The 20,685-nt window shown below is 35.6% G+C and overlaps 2 protein-coding genes across 6 annotated transcripts; one reads left to right on the top strand and one right to left on the bottom strand.

Annotated features, from left to right (window-relative positions):
* Positions 1-4,863: 4,863 nt before the first annotated feature.
* On the bottom strand, positions 4,864-17,037 carry knl1 (kinetochore scaffold 1). 5 transcript variants are annotated; one of them, XM_039652804.2, is made up of 26 exons: positions 16,884-17,037; positions 16,504-16,582; positions 15,887-15,926; positions 15,507-15,575; positions 15,328-15,413; positions 15,190-15,242; positions 14,962-14,980; positions 14,800-14,837; positions 14,441-14,487; positions 10,754-14,197; positions 10,498-10,606; positions 10,284-10,351; positions 9,897-9,995; positions 9,713-9,828; positions 9,521-9,611; positions 9,305-9,421; positions 7,515-7,602; positions 7,215-7,298; positions 7,083-7,122; positions 6,899-7,003; positions 6,596-6,696; positions 6,439-6,504; positions 6,225-6,334; positions 5,984-6,105; positions 5,595-5,720; positions 4,864-5,068 (listed from the first exon to the last, which is right to left on the bottom strand). In XM_039652804.2, exons 2-26 carry the CDS (start codon positions 16,521-16,523, stop codon positions 4,972-4,974), a joined length of 5,355 nt encoding a protein of 1,784 aa, XP_039508738.2. In that variant the 5' UTR covers positions 16,524-16,582; positions 16,884-17,037; the 3' UTR covers positions 4,864-4,971. The 5 variants fall into 5 exon arrangements, with proteins under 5 accessions (XP_039508738.2, XP_088988611.1, XP_088988610.1 ...); XM_089132485.1 differs by having other exon boundaries at positions 15,516-15,575; XM_089132484.1 differs by having other exon boundaries at positions 15,887-15,923.
* A 150-nt stretch (positions 17,038-17,187) lies between these two features.
* knstrn (kinetochore localized astrin (SPAG5) binding protein) lies at positions 17,188-20,314 on the top strand. The gene is made up of 8 exons (XM_039651543.2): positions 17,188-17,279; positions 17,691-17,791; positions 17,890-17,916; positions 18,010-18,109; positions 18,254-18,368; positions 18,455-18,516; positions 19,002-19,076; positions 19,830-20,314. The coding sequence occupies exons 2-8, from the start codon at positions 17,712-17,714 to the stop codon at positions 19,959-19,961; spliced, it is 591 nt and encodes a 196-aa protein (XP_039507477.2). The 5' UTR covers positions 17,188-17,279; positions 17,691-17,711; the 3' UTR covers positions 19,962-20,314.
* Positions 20,315-20,685: the final 371 nt, after the last annotated feature.

Raw genomic sequence — 20,685 nt, 5'->3', positions numbered from 1 at the left:
TCGCCTTAAAATAGAGAGTTGGTATGAAGGCCTGCTTCATTTCACTCTTACGCACAAATACAGATTTTGCTAACAGTAAAGGATCAGTCGTCATGCCACTTGACAACAAATGACTAATAAGTGCTCTTGCGAAAAAACTCAAGTTTACAGTTTTATCAAGCGTGACTTCCAACACTTTCCCTCCCTCCGGAACAATCTGGGGTTAAGTGTCTCGCCCAGTGGTTATAGCCCATAGATAACTCCCTTTGGGATTCAAATCTCCAAATCTTTAGTAACCAACCTGCGGACGCTCAAACGTGATGCGTAACACGAGAATAAACCTCGTTGGTTTTCTCACGTCAAGCGAACATGCTTGAGCTTCCATTTACCACTAGAGCCAGACCGATATATCGGCAGGTCGATGTTATCGGCCAATATTAGGCATTTTCCAAACTATCGGTATCGGCAGTTATAATGGCCGATAAATGAATATTTCAAAAATAAAAAAAAAACGGACGAAACACGCTTGAACCATGAATGTTGGAGTTGTATAGTTTGTCCACCAGAGGGCACTCTACACCGTTCCTGTTGGCCACACTCGTTGAGATGGTCACGATACATACATTGCTTGAATAACAATTAAAAGAACATCCCCATCAGTTCTCTTAACTCAAATAAGCATGACAAAATTTGTGACTATCATGTCCAGTTTCAAATAAATAAATAAAATATCGGCCGATATATCGGATTTTAAAACCCAAAAATATTTGTATCGGTATCGGCCTTCAAAATCCTTTATCGGTCGGGCTCTATTTGCCACAACTGATGTGCGAGTCGATGAATGTTTGGTAACGCTTTAGATTACAGCCCGGAAAGTACTGCGTAATTAAAGCGATTTTACAGCGTAAACTTCGGTAATTATAGTGTACCTATAACGCACTTACAATATAAGTATAAGGGAACAATATTTTAAGTTTCGGGAATAAAGGGGTAACAACCAGGAGAATTAAAAAAGTATATTTATACTAAGTATTATAGACCTAAGGGATACTTATTCTAGCAAGAACATACCTTTTTTTGAAATAATGATGAACCAGTACATACTGTTTTGGCTTTTTAAAAATTACAGGGTACATATCTATGCATTTATAAAGTAATTTTTTAAACAAAACTATTGCAACTTTTCCTTAAATATTGGGGAAAGATACTCTTGTTTCATGAGGTAAAGATACTCCTGTTTCATATAGTGGTGCTTGTTACCCTCTTGTTTAATGTAGTTACAGGGTAAGTGTGACATTACAATAAAAATGCATACACAATCTTATATCACTGACTCGGAAACTTGTATTTATTATAAGCTACACTTACCCTGTAACCACATGAAACCAGATATATTTCCCAGCATATTTAAACAAATGCAATAGTCTTGGCTTTTCTTGCCTTGAAACATGTTAGCCCAAACATAAACATCTGCACTTTTGCCATAAAAAAATAATAATAAATAAAAATAATAAATGCATAGATATGTATTTAATTTTTAAAAAGCCTATACAGAATGTAGCGGTACACATTTATTACAAAAAGGTACGCAGTGTATGTTCTCACTAAATTGCTCCAAAATGTAAGATGGTTGTATCATAATAGTAGAATAAGTACCCCTTAGTTCTTTCATACTTACAGTGCAAATATTTTTCTAATTCTCCTTGTTACCCCTTTATTTCCCAAACTTTCTATATTGTTTCTCTTATACTTGCATGCAAGTATGTTATAGGTATACTACAATTATAGAAAGTTACACTGTAAGTTCCTCTTAATTACACAGTACTTTCCAGGCTGTATAATCTAAAGCGTTACTGAATGTTTACATGTGAATCAAAGCCTAAATTAAAAGAGTTTATCATATAAAGTGATCAAATATTTGGACTAAACCACTTCATTTATATGGATTAGTTTTATGATCACTTTATGAAGCATCAAAGAGTTGTCAATGGAGGGACAGAAAGCTCTCAGATTTCATCAAAGAGACCTTCATTTGTGTTCGGATTATGAACGAAAGCCTCTCAGGTTTGGAAGTACATGAGGGTGAGTAATGTACGTTAAAGTATTTTTATTTTTGGGTGAACAAATCGCTTTAAAATATAGTTAAATTATATATAATTTAATTAATAATTTAGTTAATTAATTTAATATAATTAAATTATCTAACTTTCTGTATGTAATTACTCCAGTCTTCAGTGTCACATGATAATTTAGAAATGATTCTAATATTCTGATTTGGTGCTTAAAAGGATAGTTTAACCAAACATGAAAATTATGCCATCATTTACTCACCCTCAAGTTGTTCCAAACCTGTGTGAATTTATTTTTTCTGCTGAACACAAATGAAAATATTTTGAAGAATGTGGGTAACCAAACAGTTGTGGGACCCAATTGACTTCAACAGTTTCTTTCAAAAACATATCTTACTGACTCAAGTTGATAACAAACCTTCAGCTTACATTTTCTCTCCTGTCCATGGTGCCTAGTGCTGAGCAATATATTTCATTTTCATGAAATATTGCAACGACAACCTTTTTACTTTGAAATAACATACACTGATAAATTATGCATAATAGAAATAGGAACCTGCATAGAAACACTTTGGGAGGTATTTTTTCCAATATATACGGTGTAGAGTAGACTCATTAGTTTGTGCATATTAGATCTGACTCACCTAAAACACCACTCTGATCCAAGAACACATTTCAGAAATGTAAATAAAATTCAATTCTGCTTGATTATTGTAATGGCATGGGGAGCAAAAACAAGTAAACAGAATTTGCTGGCATGATATCTGATATTTGATCAAGGGGGGATAAGGCTTATCCCAGTGTACTTTGTAATTCATTTAATGGAATTTTTGAAAAAAGCTTGTCTGGCACTTATGTCTTAGGAATTGTTTGCCTTCTGAAGGTCTTTTCAGAGAAAGAATAAATGAAATAAACAAAAACAACTTGTTGCCTTCTCAAAAAAGAGGCCAAATGAAAAAAAAAAAAAACAGGAAAGAGAATCATTAACATAAGCACAATCTAGCTTTAACTCAGTAAACATGTTTTGACATCCACAGGATGTTTTAAGCAGCCTGATCAAATTGACGAGAAGAGGAAAACAAAAATATCCCAAAATTGGTTTAATAAACAAGATACCTGTATCTTACAGGAAGATATAGACGCATTGCATCCAACTTGCAATCCCAATATTAATATTTGGGTTCAAAAACTGCCAAAAAAGTAGAGTGCATGCATAAAAATGCCTAATACTAAAAATTAGAATTCATTGCTGTGTTTGCAAACAACCTAAAAATATGTTCATTATCCAAAAACTCCCCGCTGATTATAAGATGCATTTTGGGGTGAATCCAAGTTTGGCAGACTTTCAAGCTTTCTAAAATACCCAAAGCACAATAACAGTAGTCCACACAACTCGTTTCAATTAGAAATGAGTCATATTACAAAAGCAAAGCTGTTTGCTAATGGTATTTCATGCTGAATCTAAATCCAAGCCTTTAAATACACTGTTCTGTGCCCTGTGAGGTCAATTACTTTCATTAACATCTCTCTGTAATTGTGGAGGACATTCTTTTATGATGTAAATCACAGAATGGTGTCAGCTGTTACGTAGTAACAAGCACTGTCTGTCAACCTTAGCCAACTAGATTCCTCTTCATTCCCAATTTCCTGAAGTGTGTCCAGATAGTATCATGATCAGAGATTTTCAGTGCTATAAAATCACACTAATGCTGTGTGAGAAACGACATGGACAGAGTAATTAAAGATATCTGAAGCAGGGTTGTCGATGGCATTGAGTTCATTGCTTTAGAGGCTAAACATGCTAAGCTAACGGGCATCTATTTCTTTGCTTCAAAGATGTATGTTCTTTGTGATTTCATGGCACTGTACTTTGGGTTGACCTTGGTTGCATCGTATAGTGAACATAAGGTGTTATATAAAGTTACCTTGACAAGGACTCAGGGATCCATCATTCCATGTATATCCAAGCAAATGATGTGGGACAACTGCCACTCAAAGTCTCTATGTTGGTTTTCAGTGCTACAAAGTCCTGCTACAGAAGATGGATTCTGCAAACATAGTCAGTACCAACATTGTGCACATTCAATATACTCTAAGTCTTATTGCACTCTGATGTTTTTCGCTGTTACCTGGGCTGCATTGCAGTAATGCTTGTACAGGAGCATTTCTTCACTGTCAGATTTTCCACATTCTGTGCTGCACAAAACTTTCTCTCCATTTTTCTCCATGCAGTACAAGTCTTGTCAAAGGTCAGCATCATTCCTAAAACCTTCTCCTGTGGTGTCACGGCATTAAATCTTGATTACCTGACAGCTAGCTGACAGTAACAAATGGTTAGCACTACACAACAAAAATCATTCGTCTGTTCACGTCTATAGGAGATTGCTGGTTGGCCTTGAGGTCAAACTAGCCTTTTGAAACATGATATACAATGAACATTTGCATTTGTTACCACCCTATCTTGGAATGGCATGTTATGGCAATCTAATTATTTATCTAAAATTAGTTTCTTCCTTTATTATTGGTTAAAATGCTAATTTTCTGTATAACATTTAATTTATGGAAATATTATTCAAATATTTCCAAACTTAAACCATAACGAACATCCATATCAAGCAGGGTAGGACAAAAAATGGGGGCCATGGAGCATCACTGCCATCATTTATTCCAATCACAAAGATGGGATTATCATATGGGATTATATTTAGTAGTATACAGGGCTGATTTTTGTTTAATCATATTCTAATAGTTGGATTCATAACAACGGACAAGGATACAGTCATAATAACGTGCCAAAGAACGCGAGCAAACTTAGTGTGGTTTGTGGCTACATTTTTAATTATTATGTTTTGATTATAAGAACGTCAATATATACAAACATTTAAAAGACTGAAAAGAAAAGAGTAAACAAGACTTGAGTTTTTTAGCACAGGAGATCATCGTGGATCTTCTTGAGGATTTTTGTCAGATAGTTCTTGGCTGGTTTGACTGATGAAAGGATGTCTTCAATTTGACTCAACCTACAGAAGACAGAAAGCACAAAACACTGACACAAGAGTAACATTTTATGTGACTACTTCTATAAAGTGAACATTGTTGTAGCTGTTGGTAATATTTACAGTTGCATGTGCCAAGGAACACTTGTCAATTAATGATCTTGAGACTCGAGAAATGCTTTATAAAATATATGATTCATTCAAATGTATTCAAAATATTGACACTCTCAGCACTAATGAGCACCAAATTAGACAAAAGTTTAAATTGGTTTGTGGTGAAGAGGAAACTTTCTAATATGAAGTATTCTAGTCATAACTTTTCTGTCAGACTAAGTTACAATCTAAATTACAGATTAATATTTTGTACTTGACACATTTTCTCTGAACGCTTAGATGCGGAAAGCTGTTGTTTCACTAAACGCTGCCTAGGGACTTCACAATATTTCTTTCGATTTACAATCCTGTCTTATAACGGTGATGTTGTCTCCACTCACACTGCCAGATTACGTTTAAACGCATTGTGATCTAAAGATGTTAATTGCTTTCAAACCTCGTATTCCCCATGTGTTTTTTGAACTCCTGTATGTGAAGTGGTCCAAAGGGATAGTCTGGAGTGACCATCAGACTTAACTCAAATTTTTCAAACACTTTCAGGCTTGAGAAGACAATATGAACTCTGAAAAAGTAAAAACAATAACAAACAAGAGAAAGGGAGGGAAAAAAAGATGCTTACACTTATTAATTTGTCATCATGAATATAATCTTTCTTAAAAGCAGGAATCTTTAAGTTAACACATGTTTCAAATTATTTAGGGAATTAGGGATGAGGGAAATATCAAAACTGGAATCTGTCATCCACATAAGCACCACGGCTCAAAAGGCCAAGGGAAAGTGCATGAGTAGCAAGCTAGTAAATGTGCACTGATTGGTGTAACCTACTGAGTGTCTATACAGGTGATCTTCAGGATACGAAGCTTCAATCCTCCCCACTTCTTCAGCCGGTGAATCTCCTCACCTAAGAGCCTGAGACGACCCACCACCAAACTAATGTCATGAAGCATCTGTTGAGAAATGACCATTCAATTCTGAGATCTTGCTCTTATACCTTTGTAGCAAAACAATGTCTATAAATATTTTAGATACTTTCATTTAAATATTAATGTACAATGTACATGCTTACCTCTGGTATATGTCGGGTAGTCGGGTACCTCTGTGTCCATTGAGTTTGAGACTGACAGTATAGTGTGAGTAACTTGTGAACCATGCTTGCATGACACTCAGACTTTTCCACTTAAAAAAAATCATCATCAGGGAAAAAAAAAAATTTATATATACAAAGTGGATTTCAAATATTTAATAAAATGAAAATATAAATTGATTTATTGTTCACTCACCATCCAGCTGCAACTGTAAGCATACATCAACACTTCGCTCCACATCCTCAGTCATCCATTCCGTTCCTAATAGACACAAAAGTATTTTAAGCTACTGATAAATGTGATAATAATGATGAAAACCATTAGGAGTAATTATAAATGATAATTAACTCACCAGCAGGTATTTGCAGGTTCACCTGCAGATGCACAGTGTTGTGAAGGAAGGTAAACAAGGCCCCCCTTTCATCTGTCGCATCAAGACGCCACTCGTTCAAACTGAAAGACAAATCATCAGACCTGGCTTCAGCACAATATCTATTTACATAGCAAAATATATGGGATGGGTATAGTGGTAAAAATACATAAATATTTCACCTACCGAGCCAAACATCAAGTAATTTCTAGTATAGCATTTGTTATTGTCACAGGATGCCAAAGTGCCACTACAATGCATTTTAAACAAAAGGGGAAAAAAAACCTGTTCAAGGTTGCAAGATGACTCTTAAGGCTACTTGATTCTCCTCGCAGCTTTTCCTGTTGGCCCTCCAAAGTCCTAAGCTGAATGTCCAGCTCACCAATTTCCCTGAAATGATTCGCATTTTCAGCATTCAGCAAAAACCTGCATCTTAAACATTCCTTATGGTGTGGATAGAAGAACATACCTCTCCTTCACAGTGATATCTGAATTAAGCCTTTTCAAATCTGTCAGTAGAGAGGGAAAAACACAGACAAACCATTTTATCTTTCTTAGCTTCACAAAGCTGCAAAACTCAATAGTATAGAAGTAAACTTACCCTCTTCCTTGGCTTTTAAGGCTGGTCTGGTTTGAGGAGCATCAAGATGATCTCCCATAATCATGGACTCTACAGTTGCAAGCTCTAGTGTAGAAGAAGCAGTGTGTTATTTCACGATGATTATGTAGACAATTGATATATACTTTATTGTCCCGAAGGGAAATTTGTTTTGGACACTGTCCATTCCGTAGCTTTACAAGACAGCACAAGAGACAATTCACAACAAAAAAGAAAACACACAACAGATGTTTATATTACATACATTCAAACATGAAACAGAGCAGAGAAAAAGATCCATACCAGTTTCTAAATCATTAATGCATCCATCCAAGTCTTCAATAACACCGTCTGTCTCTTTGATTTTAGATAGCAGGCTTTGCTTTGCATCCTAATTGTAAGGAAATTCAGATACACAGCAGTTAAGGCTTTTAGTAAATGTCGGCTAGCACTATATAAAAAGCTAATAAAAGTTACTGTATGTGCAAAAACAACATTTAGCAAATACATATGCACCATGACGAAAATTCTTGGCCGAAACCGAAAAAGAGGAAACCAAGGCCGAAAATCGAAACACCGAAAGAAATTATGCCAATTATAAGTACCATTGCATTTATGGCTATGACTGTGTACTAACTTTACAAAAAGGCATTGCAAGGAATTGCAATTGCATAAATTAATATTAAACTTTCAAAGAATAAATCAATTACAAATTTTGCAAATATTTATTTAGCACATTGCAACACTGCAAAGTATAAAATAAAATTCAAACTAAAACATTTAACTTGACCCCACTCATGTGTACATTAAATGACAATGTACAGGCATACTGCCCTGCAGAAAGGTTTTAAAATTGAATGTTGTCTGTCTCATAAAAACAAAGTGCATTTAGATCAAGTGCATTTGAATTTTTTCTCTGTAGGACTACTACAAGTTTCGAACAAGTGCAACTGCTTACAGATAACAATATTTTCTCTTTAGGCCTTCAACAAAAATGTAGCAAAACAAAGACTGGCATAGCCCATATGTTATCTTTAGAACTTTAACAACAACAAATGCACCAAGAATTGCAGATGTGCAAAGTGGATAATACATATTTAAATACTAGACAAGCCCATTCTACTTCTTGAGGTAAAGTGGCAGTTTTTTCTTGATGAAGAGTAGCTTCTCTGCTTTACTAATTAAATTAAAATCATTCACGCTAAACAGTCTATTCTCATTTGATGTGAACACACTATCAAATATACTGAAACACGTCCACACCGCAGACATGTTGCTTCAGACAAGCACTTGCAGGTTGCACTTTCTGTTTGCGTCATCACAACATTTCGGACGAATTGGTCAAAAACCAAAAATCCACTTTTGGGCCATTTTCAGCCGAAAATGTTCGGTGGCCGAATATTCTGTGCATCCCTACAATCCTTTCTTCTGGGAAAACAGACTGAAAATACTGATGACTGATGATCTTGCACTTACTAATTATGTCCAATAAAACACTAGCAGCAGTAAATCAAGTAGGGCCGGGCAACGATTAATTGCGATTAATCGCATCCAAAAAAAAAGTTTGTGTTTACATACTATATGTGTGTGTGTGGTGTGTATAATTATATTGTATATAAATACACACATATGCATGTATATATTTAAGAAATATTTGCATGTACTGTATTTATACATAATTTATATTTAATATTAATATTTGATACAATAATAACATTTTTCTTAAATATATACTTGCATGTGTATGATTTTTTTTATATACAAAATAATTATAAACACTACACACACATATATTATGTAAACACAAACTTTTATTTTGGATGCGATTAATCGTTGCCCAGCCCTAAAATCAAGTTTACGGCTGTGACTTTTTTTTTATTCAAAAAAAGGTTAAGTCCTTCATTTTGCCCTTTACAATTACCAGTACTGTTATCATTGGAAATGTGGAATTGCGCTCATCAAGAAATTTTTAAGGGTCTATGTATCAGAATTTCTCTATTCTGGATGTTCAGACTAGAACGAAAGAGGAATTTTTAGATTAAAGAATAGTTTTACTTTTCAATGTTTCAAAAAAAAAAAAAAAATGCCTTTACCTGTGTAGTTTTAATGAGCTCCGAGTACAAGACTCCTTTCATTTCATGAGAATGTGCCTTGCTTCTCTTTCCAAAGTAAAGTCTTCGCTCTTTCAACTTGGATCCAAAGCTTTTTAACTGAGGAAAACAAACAAGTATGAAGACTTCTCAAAAATGAACGCTATATGCTATGATTTAACATAAAATGACCCAAGATTGGCTATAAAAACAACATACTTGTTCTTTAGAGAGAGTACATATCTGTTGCTGAAGGGCTCCATTGATGCATCCCAGGGATTTCTCTTGCTCAGGCATTTGTTCTTTAAGTCTATGGAGAAATTAGTTTCACTAAATAATTCCCAAAAAGAGTTCACACACACACACACACACAGTGTCTGACATCATTATTAAAACCACACTAGTACGTACCTGTCCACTATCTCTGTGAGGTTCTTACAGTCTTGCTCATATACTCTCTGCTTGGGATGGTATATGTATTTCTCTTTGAGTAAATCTTCCATTGTGCATGCTTCACCAGCCCTACACTAAAAAAGGAAAGATGTGTTAAAAACTGACACATATTATGGTTAACAAAGAGAGCCAGACCACTTACATTGTCAGGAAGAGCACTTGCTCTAGATCTGTGGATGACGAAGTTGATACCAAAGTGGCTTAGGAACTCAGTCACTGTGATGCTTCCGTCCTCAAGTTTCTGGAAATATAAGAATGAGATAATCACCCAGATGTTCATATTTTCAAAAGAAAAATGTAAGTGGTTCTTGCACATGCAAAATATGTAAGGGTGCACAAGCACACCTTCCCAAAACAAAAGCACACAATTTAACATATTATTCATGTCCGTCACATTTACAGTCTGGGACAAGTTACACAGCAAAAGTGTAATACCTAGGGTTAGAGGTTTGTTCAGATCCTGAACAATAGTGGATATATACAATAAACATAATATACAGATAATGATAGAGTGGGTGAATACTGCTACCTTGTTGAAATCAAATTCATTATCCAGCGTCCCATCCATATGAGAGTCAAACTGTGAGTATCTGAGAGCTGTAAAGCACATCACATTTTCTTTAAAAAATAAACCACATTGAAAACTTCTTGCATAGAGTGCATAAAAAAAAAAAAAATTAAACATTCATTCATAAACATTCGTTCATTAACAGCATAAACAGTAACTGACACAAGCAACTCACTGGACTCAGAGACTCCTGTATCTTCAATTTTCTTTGCCTTGGGATTTTGAGCAGCATGCCGTGTAAAATTACCTTCCCACTGTACAGCAGCTTCATGACAGCCAGGCCCCTGAGGAGACAGAATCTCAGGCATTAGCATAATAATGCACAATAGAACCCACGCTTAACACTTTATTACAGAACAACCTCCAAGCATGTGTCAGGAAATACCAAGCAATCATAGTATTAAACTAAAAAATGTATATTTTGTTCATACCATGTCAGAAATGTTGGCTTTCTTGGTTTGTTCTGATGTATTAGCATCTTCCTCTGGATAAGGCCTTTTAAAGCATGGACTCGTGCTCGTGTCTGCCTCAAAGACCTCATCCTCAAAAAGCTCTTCCTTTATAGGTACAGCCAAAGAGCCATCCAGGTCATCTTGCTTGTTAATTGGCCAATTTTCAAGACTCCCTGATATATCGTCTTCACTGCTCATTTCAGGTAACTCTTCGTCATTAATATTGACTGTTTTGCATTTGCCATTTTGTTCAACAACATCAAAATGTTTCTCTAGTTGTAGACATCGTAAATCATTAAAACCAATGGTCACAGTTTTGTTTGGAGTTACAGTTGAAGCTCGTTTCGGTAGTTTTGGCATGATACCACACAATGACAACCTTGATGAGAACGGCTTTTTTAGACTAAAAGGTGTGGTCTTCTCATTTAGAACCGAATTATTTTTCTGCTTGACATTAGGTGTGGCATTTGAAGCTGGCTCAATAGAAATTTCAGTTTCACACTGCTCTTTAAGGGAAATCTCTGGGAAAGAACAAGGCGGTAGAGGCGCAGTTTCTTTGAGACTTTCAGAGACTTTGTTCTCTTCCTGGATACGTCGTGAAATATTTTGAAGCTCCGTTTGAAAATCTGCTAGACTTCTCCGTCTTGCTTTCACAGGTTTTAGTTCTTCTTTACTGAAGGAATCAGCTACGGACTCATTTGAGGAGGAACCTTCATGTTGGACTGAGCTTGTACTTTGTTCCTTGTTAGACCAAATAACTTGACTCTCCTCTTCATTTTTAGAAGCATTGGAAGTGTTTACATTGGCTTCTTTCTGGTCAAACAAAACACTTTTCTCCATTTCAATGGGTATTGTTAGCATCTTTGTAATCTGCATGTCATTTTCGTCATCAATCGTCATCACATTGCTTGGATGTGCCATTTCGTCGTATTTGTTCACTTGCATGACAGCTGGGTTATTTGACATTGTTTCTGTATTATTGCATTTAAGGTTTTTGCCATCCAGATCAAAAACATGTTTTGAGGGGAAGACAGGGTTAATAGCACACTTGGCAGCTTCAATCACCTCATTTTGTTCTTCACTTGACACTGTGCATCTATAAACAGATGTTGATGCCCAAAGGGCACTTTCATTTGCTTTGATCTCTGAAGCATTTGCTGCCAATGTGCTTTTTAAGTCAACTACAATTGTGTTGCATCTAGTTAATTCCATTTCATCATCAACACATGGGATAGCTAGATTTGATGCACTGGCTTGACAAGTCAGTTCCATGCAGTCAGACTCATCCTGCCTTTGACAGCTTTGTGCTGTAGGTAACAGATTACTCTCATGCTTTCTTTCCTTATTGGATACAAAGCTCTTTAACATGATATTCCCGGTGAGTGCCTGGGTTATCTCCATACTGTCAACATCATGACTGGAGGATGTAGATACAAGGTTCAAACTTTTCCTTGATTTACTGAATGGTCTGCCGTATTCAGCCTCAAGCACAACAGTCTGACATTGTGTCATGTCCATGTCATCAGGGTTGGAGAAATTGGTCTGACAGTTATCAGCTTTAGTATTTTCAGGATAAGACATCAAGGACACCATCCTTGCTCCTGACTTTCTTCGAGTCATTAAAGCTTTACGCTTTTGCTCACTGACTGGTGCCATATGTACTTCAGTCATCTCCATAGGTACAACAACAGTGATAGTTTGATTAGCGGAGAAAGGTACTGTACCTGTATCAGCACTTCCTAAACAGGCCCGGTTTGAGTCAATGTTCATAGTGTTGCATACAGTCAAATCCATTTCATCAGGGCTTGGGGGTGAAATCCCAACAAAAGTACTTGGTTGGCATGTCAAGTCCATACAGTCACTCTCATTATGTTTAGGTGATGTAGCAGGTATCAGATTGCTTTCACCTCTTTCATTCTTGGTGCCTGAAGGAGCATTTAGTATTATACGCCCTGTGAACCCTTGAGTAATGTCCATCCCATCACCGTCTTCAGTTCTGGATACCGATGTATGAGCCCAATCTTTCCTTGAGTTGCTTAATGGTTTGTCTCCACTGACCTGTTTAGCCTCGGGAAAAATAGATTGACACTGTGTCATCTCCATATCATCATAATTTTCAGTTTGGGCAATGGAGAGGTGGCCTGATTTGTTGTGATCCAATATCTCTTCACTTCCAGCCAAATTAAAACAGGACATCTTGCTTCCTCTGGATATTGGATGCAGAGCTTCCTCCTTGACAATGGCCGCATGCTCATCTTCTTGAACAGTTCTGGATACAGACGCAAGAGAGAAACTCTTCCTTGAGTTGCTAAATGGCTTGTTGCCACTTGATGGTTTGGCCACGAAAGCAACAGCCTGTGACTGTGTCTTCTCTGTAACATCATTATTAGCAGTTGGAGCTATCAAGTTGTAGCCAGATTTGTTTTGATCCACTATTTTTCCATTTCCAAAAGCATCAAGAGTGGATCTACGGCTTAGTTTGGGAAACAGAATGTCCTCTTTTTCTCGAATAGATACATCTAAAACCCCAGTAATCTCCATATCATCAGAATTAGCAGTTTTGACTATTGAGAGATTGCTCTGAAAACAACCAGCAATGTTTTGATCTGTTGTCTCCCCATTTCCAATCACATTAAAGGATGACATCCTTCTTACTTTGGGAATTGGAGACTGAGACTGCTCCTTCATATTCATTGTGTGGTCTTTTTCTCGAACAGCTAAATTAATGCACCCTGTCATCTCCATCGCATTGTCATCCTCAGATAAACAATGGGATCTATTGCGATCCAGAGCAGCCTGGACATTGCGAGTGATATTTCCTGTAATTTTAACACTTCCTTGATTTTCAGAAATGGAGGATGCAAGAGGCTGAGCTTCATTTCTGGTTTCAATTACAACAGTGTGACTCATGGTTGTCTCTATATCATCATCTTCAACAAACGTAACACGGGATCGTCTACGTTGAAGGCCTTGTGGTTGTTTTGGGTTACTCATGCCACCTGGATTTTGCTTCATTAAAAAAGATGGTAAGAGATTCTCCTTATCAATTTCCATTGTGCTTGTATTGGCTGAACAGAAGACACTTTCCAGCTTATTTTCTGAATTTGGGGGCTTAATGGTGCTTACAGTGGGTAAGCACATACCGGAGAGAAAAGCACTAAAGTCTGGGTCTGTTGCAGCTTTTTTACTCTCTGCTTTTGCTTCACGTGGAAAACCCTTCTGACTTGCAACATTTAGATCACCACAGACTGTCTGAGCCACTTTGAAGCAACAATCTGAGTTTGGTTCTTCTTCAATTTCATAATCCTTATCAATTATGACTGTGTGACTTTGAGTAATATCCATGTATCCAGTATTCTCTCCGAGCAGCATTGTTCTATCCACACAGTCATCTTGTAAGACTGGGTCAGAGAAGAAATTCTCCTACAATTTGAGAGAGAAAGGTAAAAAATAATCAGCATGCGTCAAGACAAGATGGGTTTCATTGAGACATTAAAACAAAAACTCAGTAGTAGGTACTGATAATCATCAAATGTTGTACGCTCACACACTCCAAATTAAATGTCTGTGGCAGCATATCCTTAGTTTAATCAGGGATGTCATAAACTGCAGAAGTCTAAAAAATCCATAATATTTTTGCCTCTGCAGCCTTAGATTAGTACTTACCTTATGCTGCGATAGATAAAGAGGAGTGTTCAACAAAGTTTCCAGGCCTGAAAGAAATGGAAAGATTTAGTGGTTCACTTTCTGACTAAGAGAATAATTGTAATAAGAATAAGAATAAAAGTAAGATAAGAATAATAAAATAATTTCTTCTTCTTTTTTTATTTTAATAAGAATAATAACAGGAAGTAAGTAAATACAAGCATGAGATCAATAGATTATTTTACAGTGAACAACATTAATGCAATTATGCATAAGTGAACACACACTCTAATTTTGAATTACACATGCAATGCAAACAAGATTGGAGAAGAATGGTCCCAATTGATCAGCAATATTTGACAATTTTTCTTGAAAACTACCTTTGATTTGGTGATTTCCCTCAACAAAACGCAGAATCCTGTCATTAGAGGAAAAAAGAAAGTCAACAGATTTTCATTTGGATACACAAAAGCTTCAAACATGTTTAAACTTGAACAACATGTCGGTTAGAAAACAATGAAATAGTATAATCAATTACTTACTTTTCATCTGGTCTATCTCCTGATAAATTTAACAGAACACAATAAAGCAAATAACAGTGTGTCAGTGTTTTATATATGCAAGTTGCAACAGAAATATTTTATACTTTTCATTTTACAGAACAGGTACACATAATCCTTAACCATGATGACCCACCAATTACATCACATAAAAACTAGAACAAGTTAAAAACAAGAAACATTTAAACAAGAAAAATGCTCAGTGCTTACCAACAAGTGTGTTTTGTATGGATGCCAGAACAGGAGATTCACTTTTTGCATCACTGTGAAAATTTAAACATCGTAAATGAACTATATCTAACTATATTTAGTTTCAACGTTATTTGGGGTCAACATTATTGCACTTACTTTGTAAAGACTCGAACATTATTTGTAGAGGCAAAACTCACTCTTCGCGAATTTCTCTTCTTTTCTACAGGTTTGGCAATTTCCTCCTTCATAAACATACACACATAGTAATGTTATATATATATATATATATTTTTTTTAAGAGAATTAAAACAAAAAATGTATTAAATTGTTTGTACCTTTATCACCTTTTGCTCCTCTTGCTCAGATCCAAGTACTTTCATAGATGTCCGAGAAGCTTTTAAAATCTGTCAAGAGGACAATCAAGAGGAACTATTTACTGTTTTGAGACAATTAGAAATTTATATAAAAAAACAAAACAAACAAAAAAACTGTGAAGACACTTGCAGGCTGCAAATGAGTGAATACAGGTAAATTGGCACAATTAAGCTTAATCACCTATCATTATGGTCTATATTCTTAGATTAATAAAAAAAATCAGCATTAAGTTCATCCTAAACTAGTATGTGACAATTGTGAAGCCATTTGGATTATACAAACAACAGAAAGGATAAATCATCAGAAAGTGTCACATTTTCACAACATACTGGATACTTACCGAAGAAAGTCTCCTTCTTGAGGATTTCACTGCCTCACTGCTGGAAAAAGTATCAGGATTAGTATCAGGAACACAAGTTTTTTGTTTAGTTTTTTTAGGATAACAAATTATTATGAAATTTACCTGGAAAGAAAACCATTTACCTAATAAACATGCACATTTACATAAGGAGATGCTTTTATCCAATATGACAGTTGCAAATAGAGAATATCGAAAGCAATTTGTCATATTCAAAGTGCACAACAACGCCAAATTAAAATGCGAGTTAGATTTAAGTTTAAGAGGATGGTTTTGCATTTTCAAAGAATTCTGAATGCTTAATATGCCAAAAATATTAGACTTGTTTTATTAGGTGTGAGCTCATAAATAGAAATACAACAATTTTGTTATTTGCAGGAGAGCAAAGCAAATGGAAACGTATTATTGGTGTATCAAAACGTTAACTGAACTCTGTTTTCAGTTTGAACTGAGGCCCTCAACAGTAAAAAGCATTAAATAATCTTTGAACATTTTGGACATGCGGGGAGCGAATCAGTTTTACAGAGTCAATAAGTGTAAGAATAAGAATGCATTATTCATCGAAAGCATGCCAAAACACACAGACAACATCAACTTACCCTGAATTCAGCGGCTCCATCTTCAATGCATGCGCATAATACAGCGCACTGTATTAAAAATGAGAAACACTAAAGTAACCTGAAATGAAACATAAAATAAACAAATAAAACGTTTGGGTGATTTGCTTTAATAACTCTAGGCAAAATATTATCTACATTACAGTCACAGTTCTGTATTTCCTCAAGTTTTGTTGAATCCAGTGACAGTGTCTGTTGTCTGTCAGACGAGACATTCATACGCTCAGAACAACAACAGCAACATTACACCAAAGGCAACAAACAGCCCTCGATATTTCAACAAGTTTAAAACATTTATTACTTTCATAAACTGCATCCCACGACAGATTAGCAGTTGAAAATGTATAATTAAAGCACAATACCTAAAAGTAAGTTCCCTCCATCCGCTGCTTGTCTTTTTTTCTTCACAAAATTTGAAATCAACCGCCGCGTTTCTTCCTCACGCTTTTAGTGACTTGACGTGAGACCAGACACGCCGCTCTCGCGACCTCTAGTGGAGCGGATGAAAATTGTATTAACCATTTTAATAAAATAAAAACTGTTTCGCGTGATATTCTATTTGTTTTGATTAATTTCCTCTGTAAGAATCTTACAACATTATATATGTGTATACACATACATTCAGTTTTAACGTTATAAATGAATCTCAGTCAAAACCTCGAAACGCGTTGGTAAAGGAAGCGGAAGTGACGTTGTTTATTTTGAAAATTGAAGGCGCTTTTAAAACGTTATTTGCAGATCGATATTAGCTACGTTTGGTAAGTTTATTACACATTCATACAAACTTTAAAATCTTTATTTAATCACTGTGGATTAACGATGTGAGATCTTGTAGTAAGAAAACGCACTGCATTTACGGTTAGAAAAATTTGACGAGACAGAAGCGAAGTGTGACATGTAAGCCTAGTGCATAGTTTCGATATATATATATATATATATATATATATATATATATATATATTATACATCAACCACCAAACTTAATTTCTTGACATTACGTATGTGTATATACACGGTGTTAATGTAATACCGGTTAGCTAGTCGTTGTTTTCGTGTAATTGTATATCATCGCCTCCATCAGTATTAAAATCTTAAGTATCTTAAGATAAATATCTTAATATCTAATCTTAAATATTAAAAGCAGCAAGTTACATTCTCTGTTTCTCCAGAAAGCTAACGTACATTCAGACATGAAGAGAGTTCAGATGAAAGACACTGCGATTTCTGCACAGCCCAGAGCCGCACAGGTCAAGAACGACATGGACAATAAGTGGGCATCATTGTTCAAACGTTCAGCAAATATTGCCTTTACCTCAACGCCTAGTTTTATTTAAAATAAAATAAAATATCTATTTAATATTTTTTCAGGAAGAGCCAGCACAGGACTCTGAAAGTGTAAGTACCATGGTGTGAAATGATAGTCTTCTAGTAAGATAATACTGTCCAGTCTGTATAAAAAGGAAATGTATACTATTCTGATTTTCTTAGGCCAACCACTAGATATGGGCAACAAAACGACATAAGGGAGCAGAATCGAGCATTGACTACGACAAATGAAGACCTGCAGAGACAGCTTGAAGAAATGAAGGTGATTACACTAATCATTGGTTTAGTGTTTTGCCCAAATGGATTAAAGACAGATTAATTATAGTGTACAATGTCATATAAAAATATTTGCTGAAGTCAGTTGAGTCAAATACATTTAATACTCAAAACAATCATGTTTCTGAAGGAAACGGTGACTGAACTGGAGCTGCGATGCACAGACCTTCAAGGAGAAAATCGAGAAATTCAAAAACAGCTGCGAGACTGCCATGTCCTCCTCGTTGCAGAAAAGCTTGACCCAGGTGGTGATTTATTGTATTGCTCTGTTGTATTGACACATGAACAAGAGCAGTGTGTTCTGTTCTAATCAAAACAGCCTCAAATTCAGTTTCAGGAGAAAAGTTGGGTCAGACAGCACAACAGAAGGAAGAGCAAAGACGAGAAGTTATGGTAACTCATTTTGATTTCTGTATTTGTATATTTTTATGTTATTAATATGCTATTTTTCAATTGATAAATATTTATCTTGGTATCCTATATACAGTAGTCAACATTTGAAGTGGATTAAAACCTTTCATTAAAGTTATAGATGAATTGCAATAATGCCAATTCTTTGCCTTTTGGCAACATGAGATACTGATACATGGACTAATGGTCACTGCAGGCACATATAGGGATTGATTATATAATCAGCCATATTGTACAATAATCTGTTATACCGCCACACCAGATTATTTGCTTTTTTGGGGTCTGATTACTTTTCTGATTTAAAAGCAGACATTTAAGACTCCATTCTTGAATACAGATGAAGTCTAATTCTAGTCTATAGCATGTTTTCCCTTGAGAATCAGTCCTGATAGTGCAAGGCTAGTGTTAAACCAGAGTCACATTGGCCCTCAGTTAAATAAAAGTTGTCCCTTTTTTTCTAATGGCAGAACGTTTCTCAAAATCTCCTGGCTGAGCTGAAACTGTTCAGTGAGACGGCACTAGAGCATGCAGCAAATTTACTGGTGAGTATTAGTATTCTTTGTTTTTAAAGGAGTAGTTCACTTTAAAAAAAAAAAAAAAAAACTTTTGCTGATAATTTACTCACCCCCATGTCATCCAAGATGTCCATGTCATTCTTTCTTCAGTCGAAAAGAAATTAAGGTTTTTGATGAAAACATTCCAGGATTTTCTCTATATAATGGACTTCAATGGGAACCAAACGGTTCAAGGTCCAAAAGACAGTTTCAGTTCAAACTGCAAACTGTTCAAAGTGCTTTAAACGATTCCAGACGATGAATAAGGGTCTTATCAAGCGAAACGATCACTCATTTAAAAAAAAAAAAACAGAGTTTAAGTTTTATACACTCAAATGCTTGCCTTCGAACAGGAGAATCACACAGAACAGAGCAAGGCGTGCATTTGAGCGTAAATTATCTGCAAAAGTTTCTTTTAAAAGTGAACTACTCCTTTAATATTAAAAATTGTAGGTTATTTATCCTGATTTGAATGTCCTGCGGCACTGACCAGACATTAATACAAATGTTTCGCGAAGACTGATTTATATGAGGATGAAATTAAACACATTTTGCTCTGCTGGGCTAGAGGCTGTATAATTAATCATTACACCAGGTACACTGCTGATGAAATATTAATTTGAAATGTTCTAATCCTTCTAAATGCTATTGACCCTAAATGCACCTCCTCAAAACTACTAGAATATGGCATGACCTAGAATGGGTTCAGTGAGGAGACTGTCAATCTCGGTTTGCTTCCAGGAAGTGCAGAACACAATGAGGGACCTGACGGAAGTGCATGAAAAGCTCCAGCAGGAGAGGACACGGTTCACTTTGGATGTGGAGGAAATGGAGAGCGCTTTGGGAGAGGCAGAGAAACTCTTGATGGAATAAATGAGAGAAACTCTTTCATTGGCCATAAATACTGCAATGCCATATGGTGTTCTCTGAGATCCGTCAGTCTGAGAATGAGAAATGGCTGAAAAAAGCATTTGGATGAAAGTGACATATTGTTGCATTTAAAGGAACATCCACCACTCACCATTTCCTAAGCATTTTTTTTAAAATATGACCTAAACGCTTTGTGCTTGTATGCTGACAAGTTGAGATATTTATATAAACTTTTTCCATGAAGCTCTAAATATTGCAATGCACTTCTTGAATGACGCTGACTGTGTGCTATTTTCATTTGAATTATCTGTGCAAATATTATCGGGAGTAAACATGAATAAATACTTTACAAAGTTTTGTGCTGTTATTTACTCTCATCATAGTATCTGAGAAGGAGTAGTTCACTTTTAAAAAAACTTTAGCTGATAATTTACTCACCCCCTTGTCATCCAAGATGTCCATGTCATTCTTTCTTCAGTTGAAAAGAAATTAAGGTTTTTGATGAAAACATTCCAGGATTTTTTCTCCATATAATGGACTTCAATGGGAACCAAACAGTTCAAGGTCCAAAAGACAGTTTCCATGCAAACTGTTCAGATGGCTTTAAATGATTCCAGACGATAAATAAGTGTCTTATCAAGCGAAACGATCACTTTTTTTTTTTTTTCAGAGAACGTTGATATCACTAATACAATATACAGTGATGTGAATAAGTTTGGACACCCAT

This window comes from Pimephales promelas, chromosome 6 (assembly GCF_988280905.1).
Source record: "Pimephales promelas chromosome 6, fPimPro1.hap1.1, whole genome shotgun sequence".
Classification (NCBI taxonomy): domain Eukaryota; kingdom Metazoa; phylum Chordata; class Actinopteri; order Cypriniformes; family Leuciscidae; genus Pimephales; species Pimephales promelas.
This window is presented reverse-complemented; position numbering and strand designations above follow the sequence as displayed.

Bases quoted from the DNA above. Each gene is read 5' to 3' on its own strand.
- knl1 (XM_039652804.2), bottom strand. From the start codon at position 16,523: ATGGAGCCGCTGAATTCAGG. The intron at 15,576-15,886 runs GTAAGTATCCAG...TCCTCTTGACAG, and splicing joins CAAGAAGGAGACTTTCTTCG to ATTTTAAAAGCTTCTCGGAC. The intron at 9,422-9,520 runs GTATGTTGTTTT...TGTTTTCCTCAG, and splicing joins GTACTCTCTCTAAAGAACAA to TTAAAAAGCTTTGGATCCAA.
- knstrn (XM_039651543.2), top strand. From the start codon at position 17,712: ATGAAGAGAGTTCAGATGAAAGACACTGCGATTTCTGCACAGCCCAGA. The intron at 18,110-18,253 runs GTGATTACACTA...ATGTTTCTGAAG, and splicing joins GACAGCTTGAAGAAATGAAG to GAAACGGTGACTGAACTGGA. The intron at 18,369-18,454 runs GTGGTGATTTAT...CCTCAAATTCAG, and splicing joins TGCAGAAAAGCTTGACCCAG to TTTCAGGAGAAAAGTTGGGT.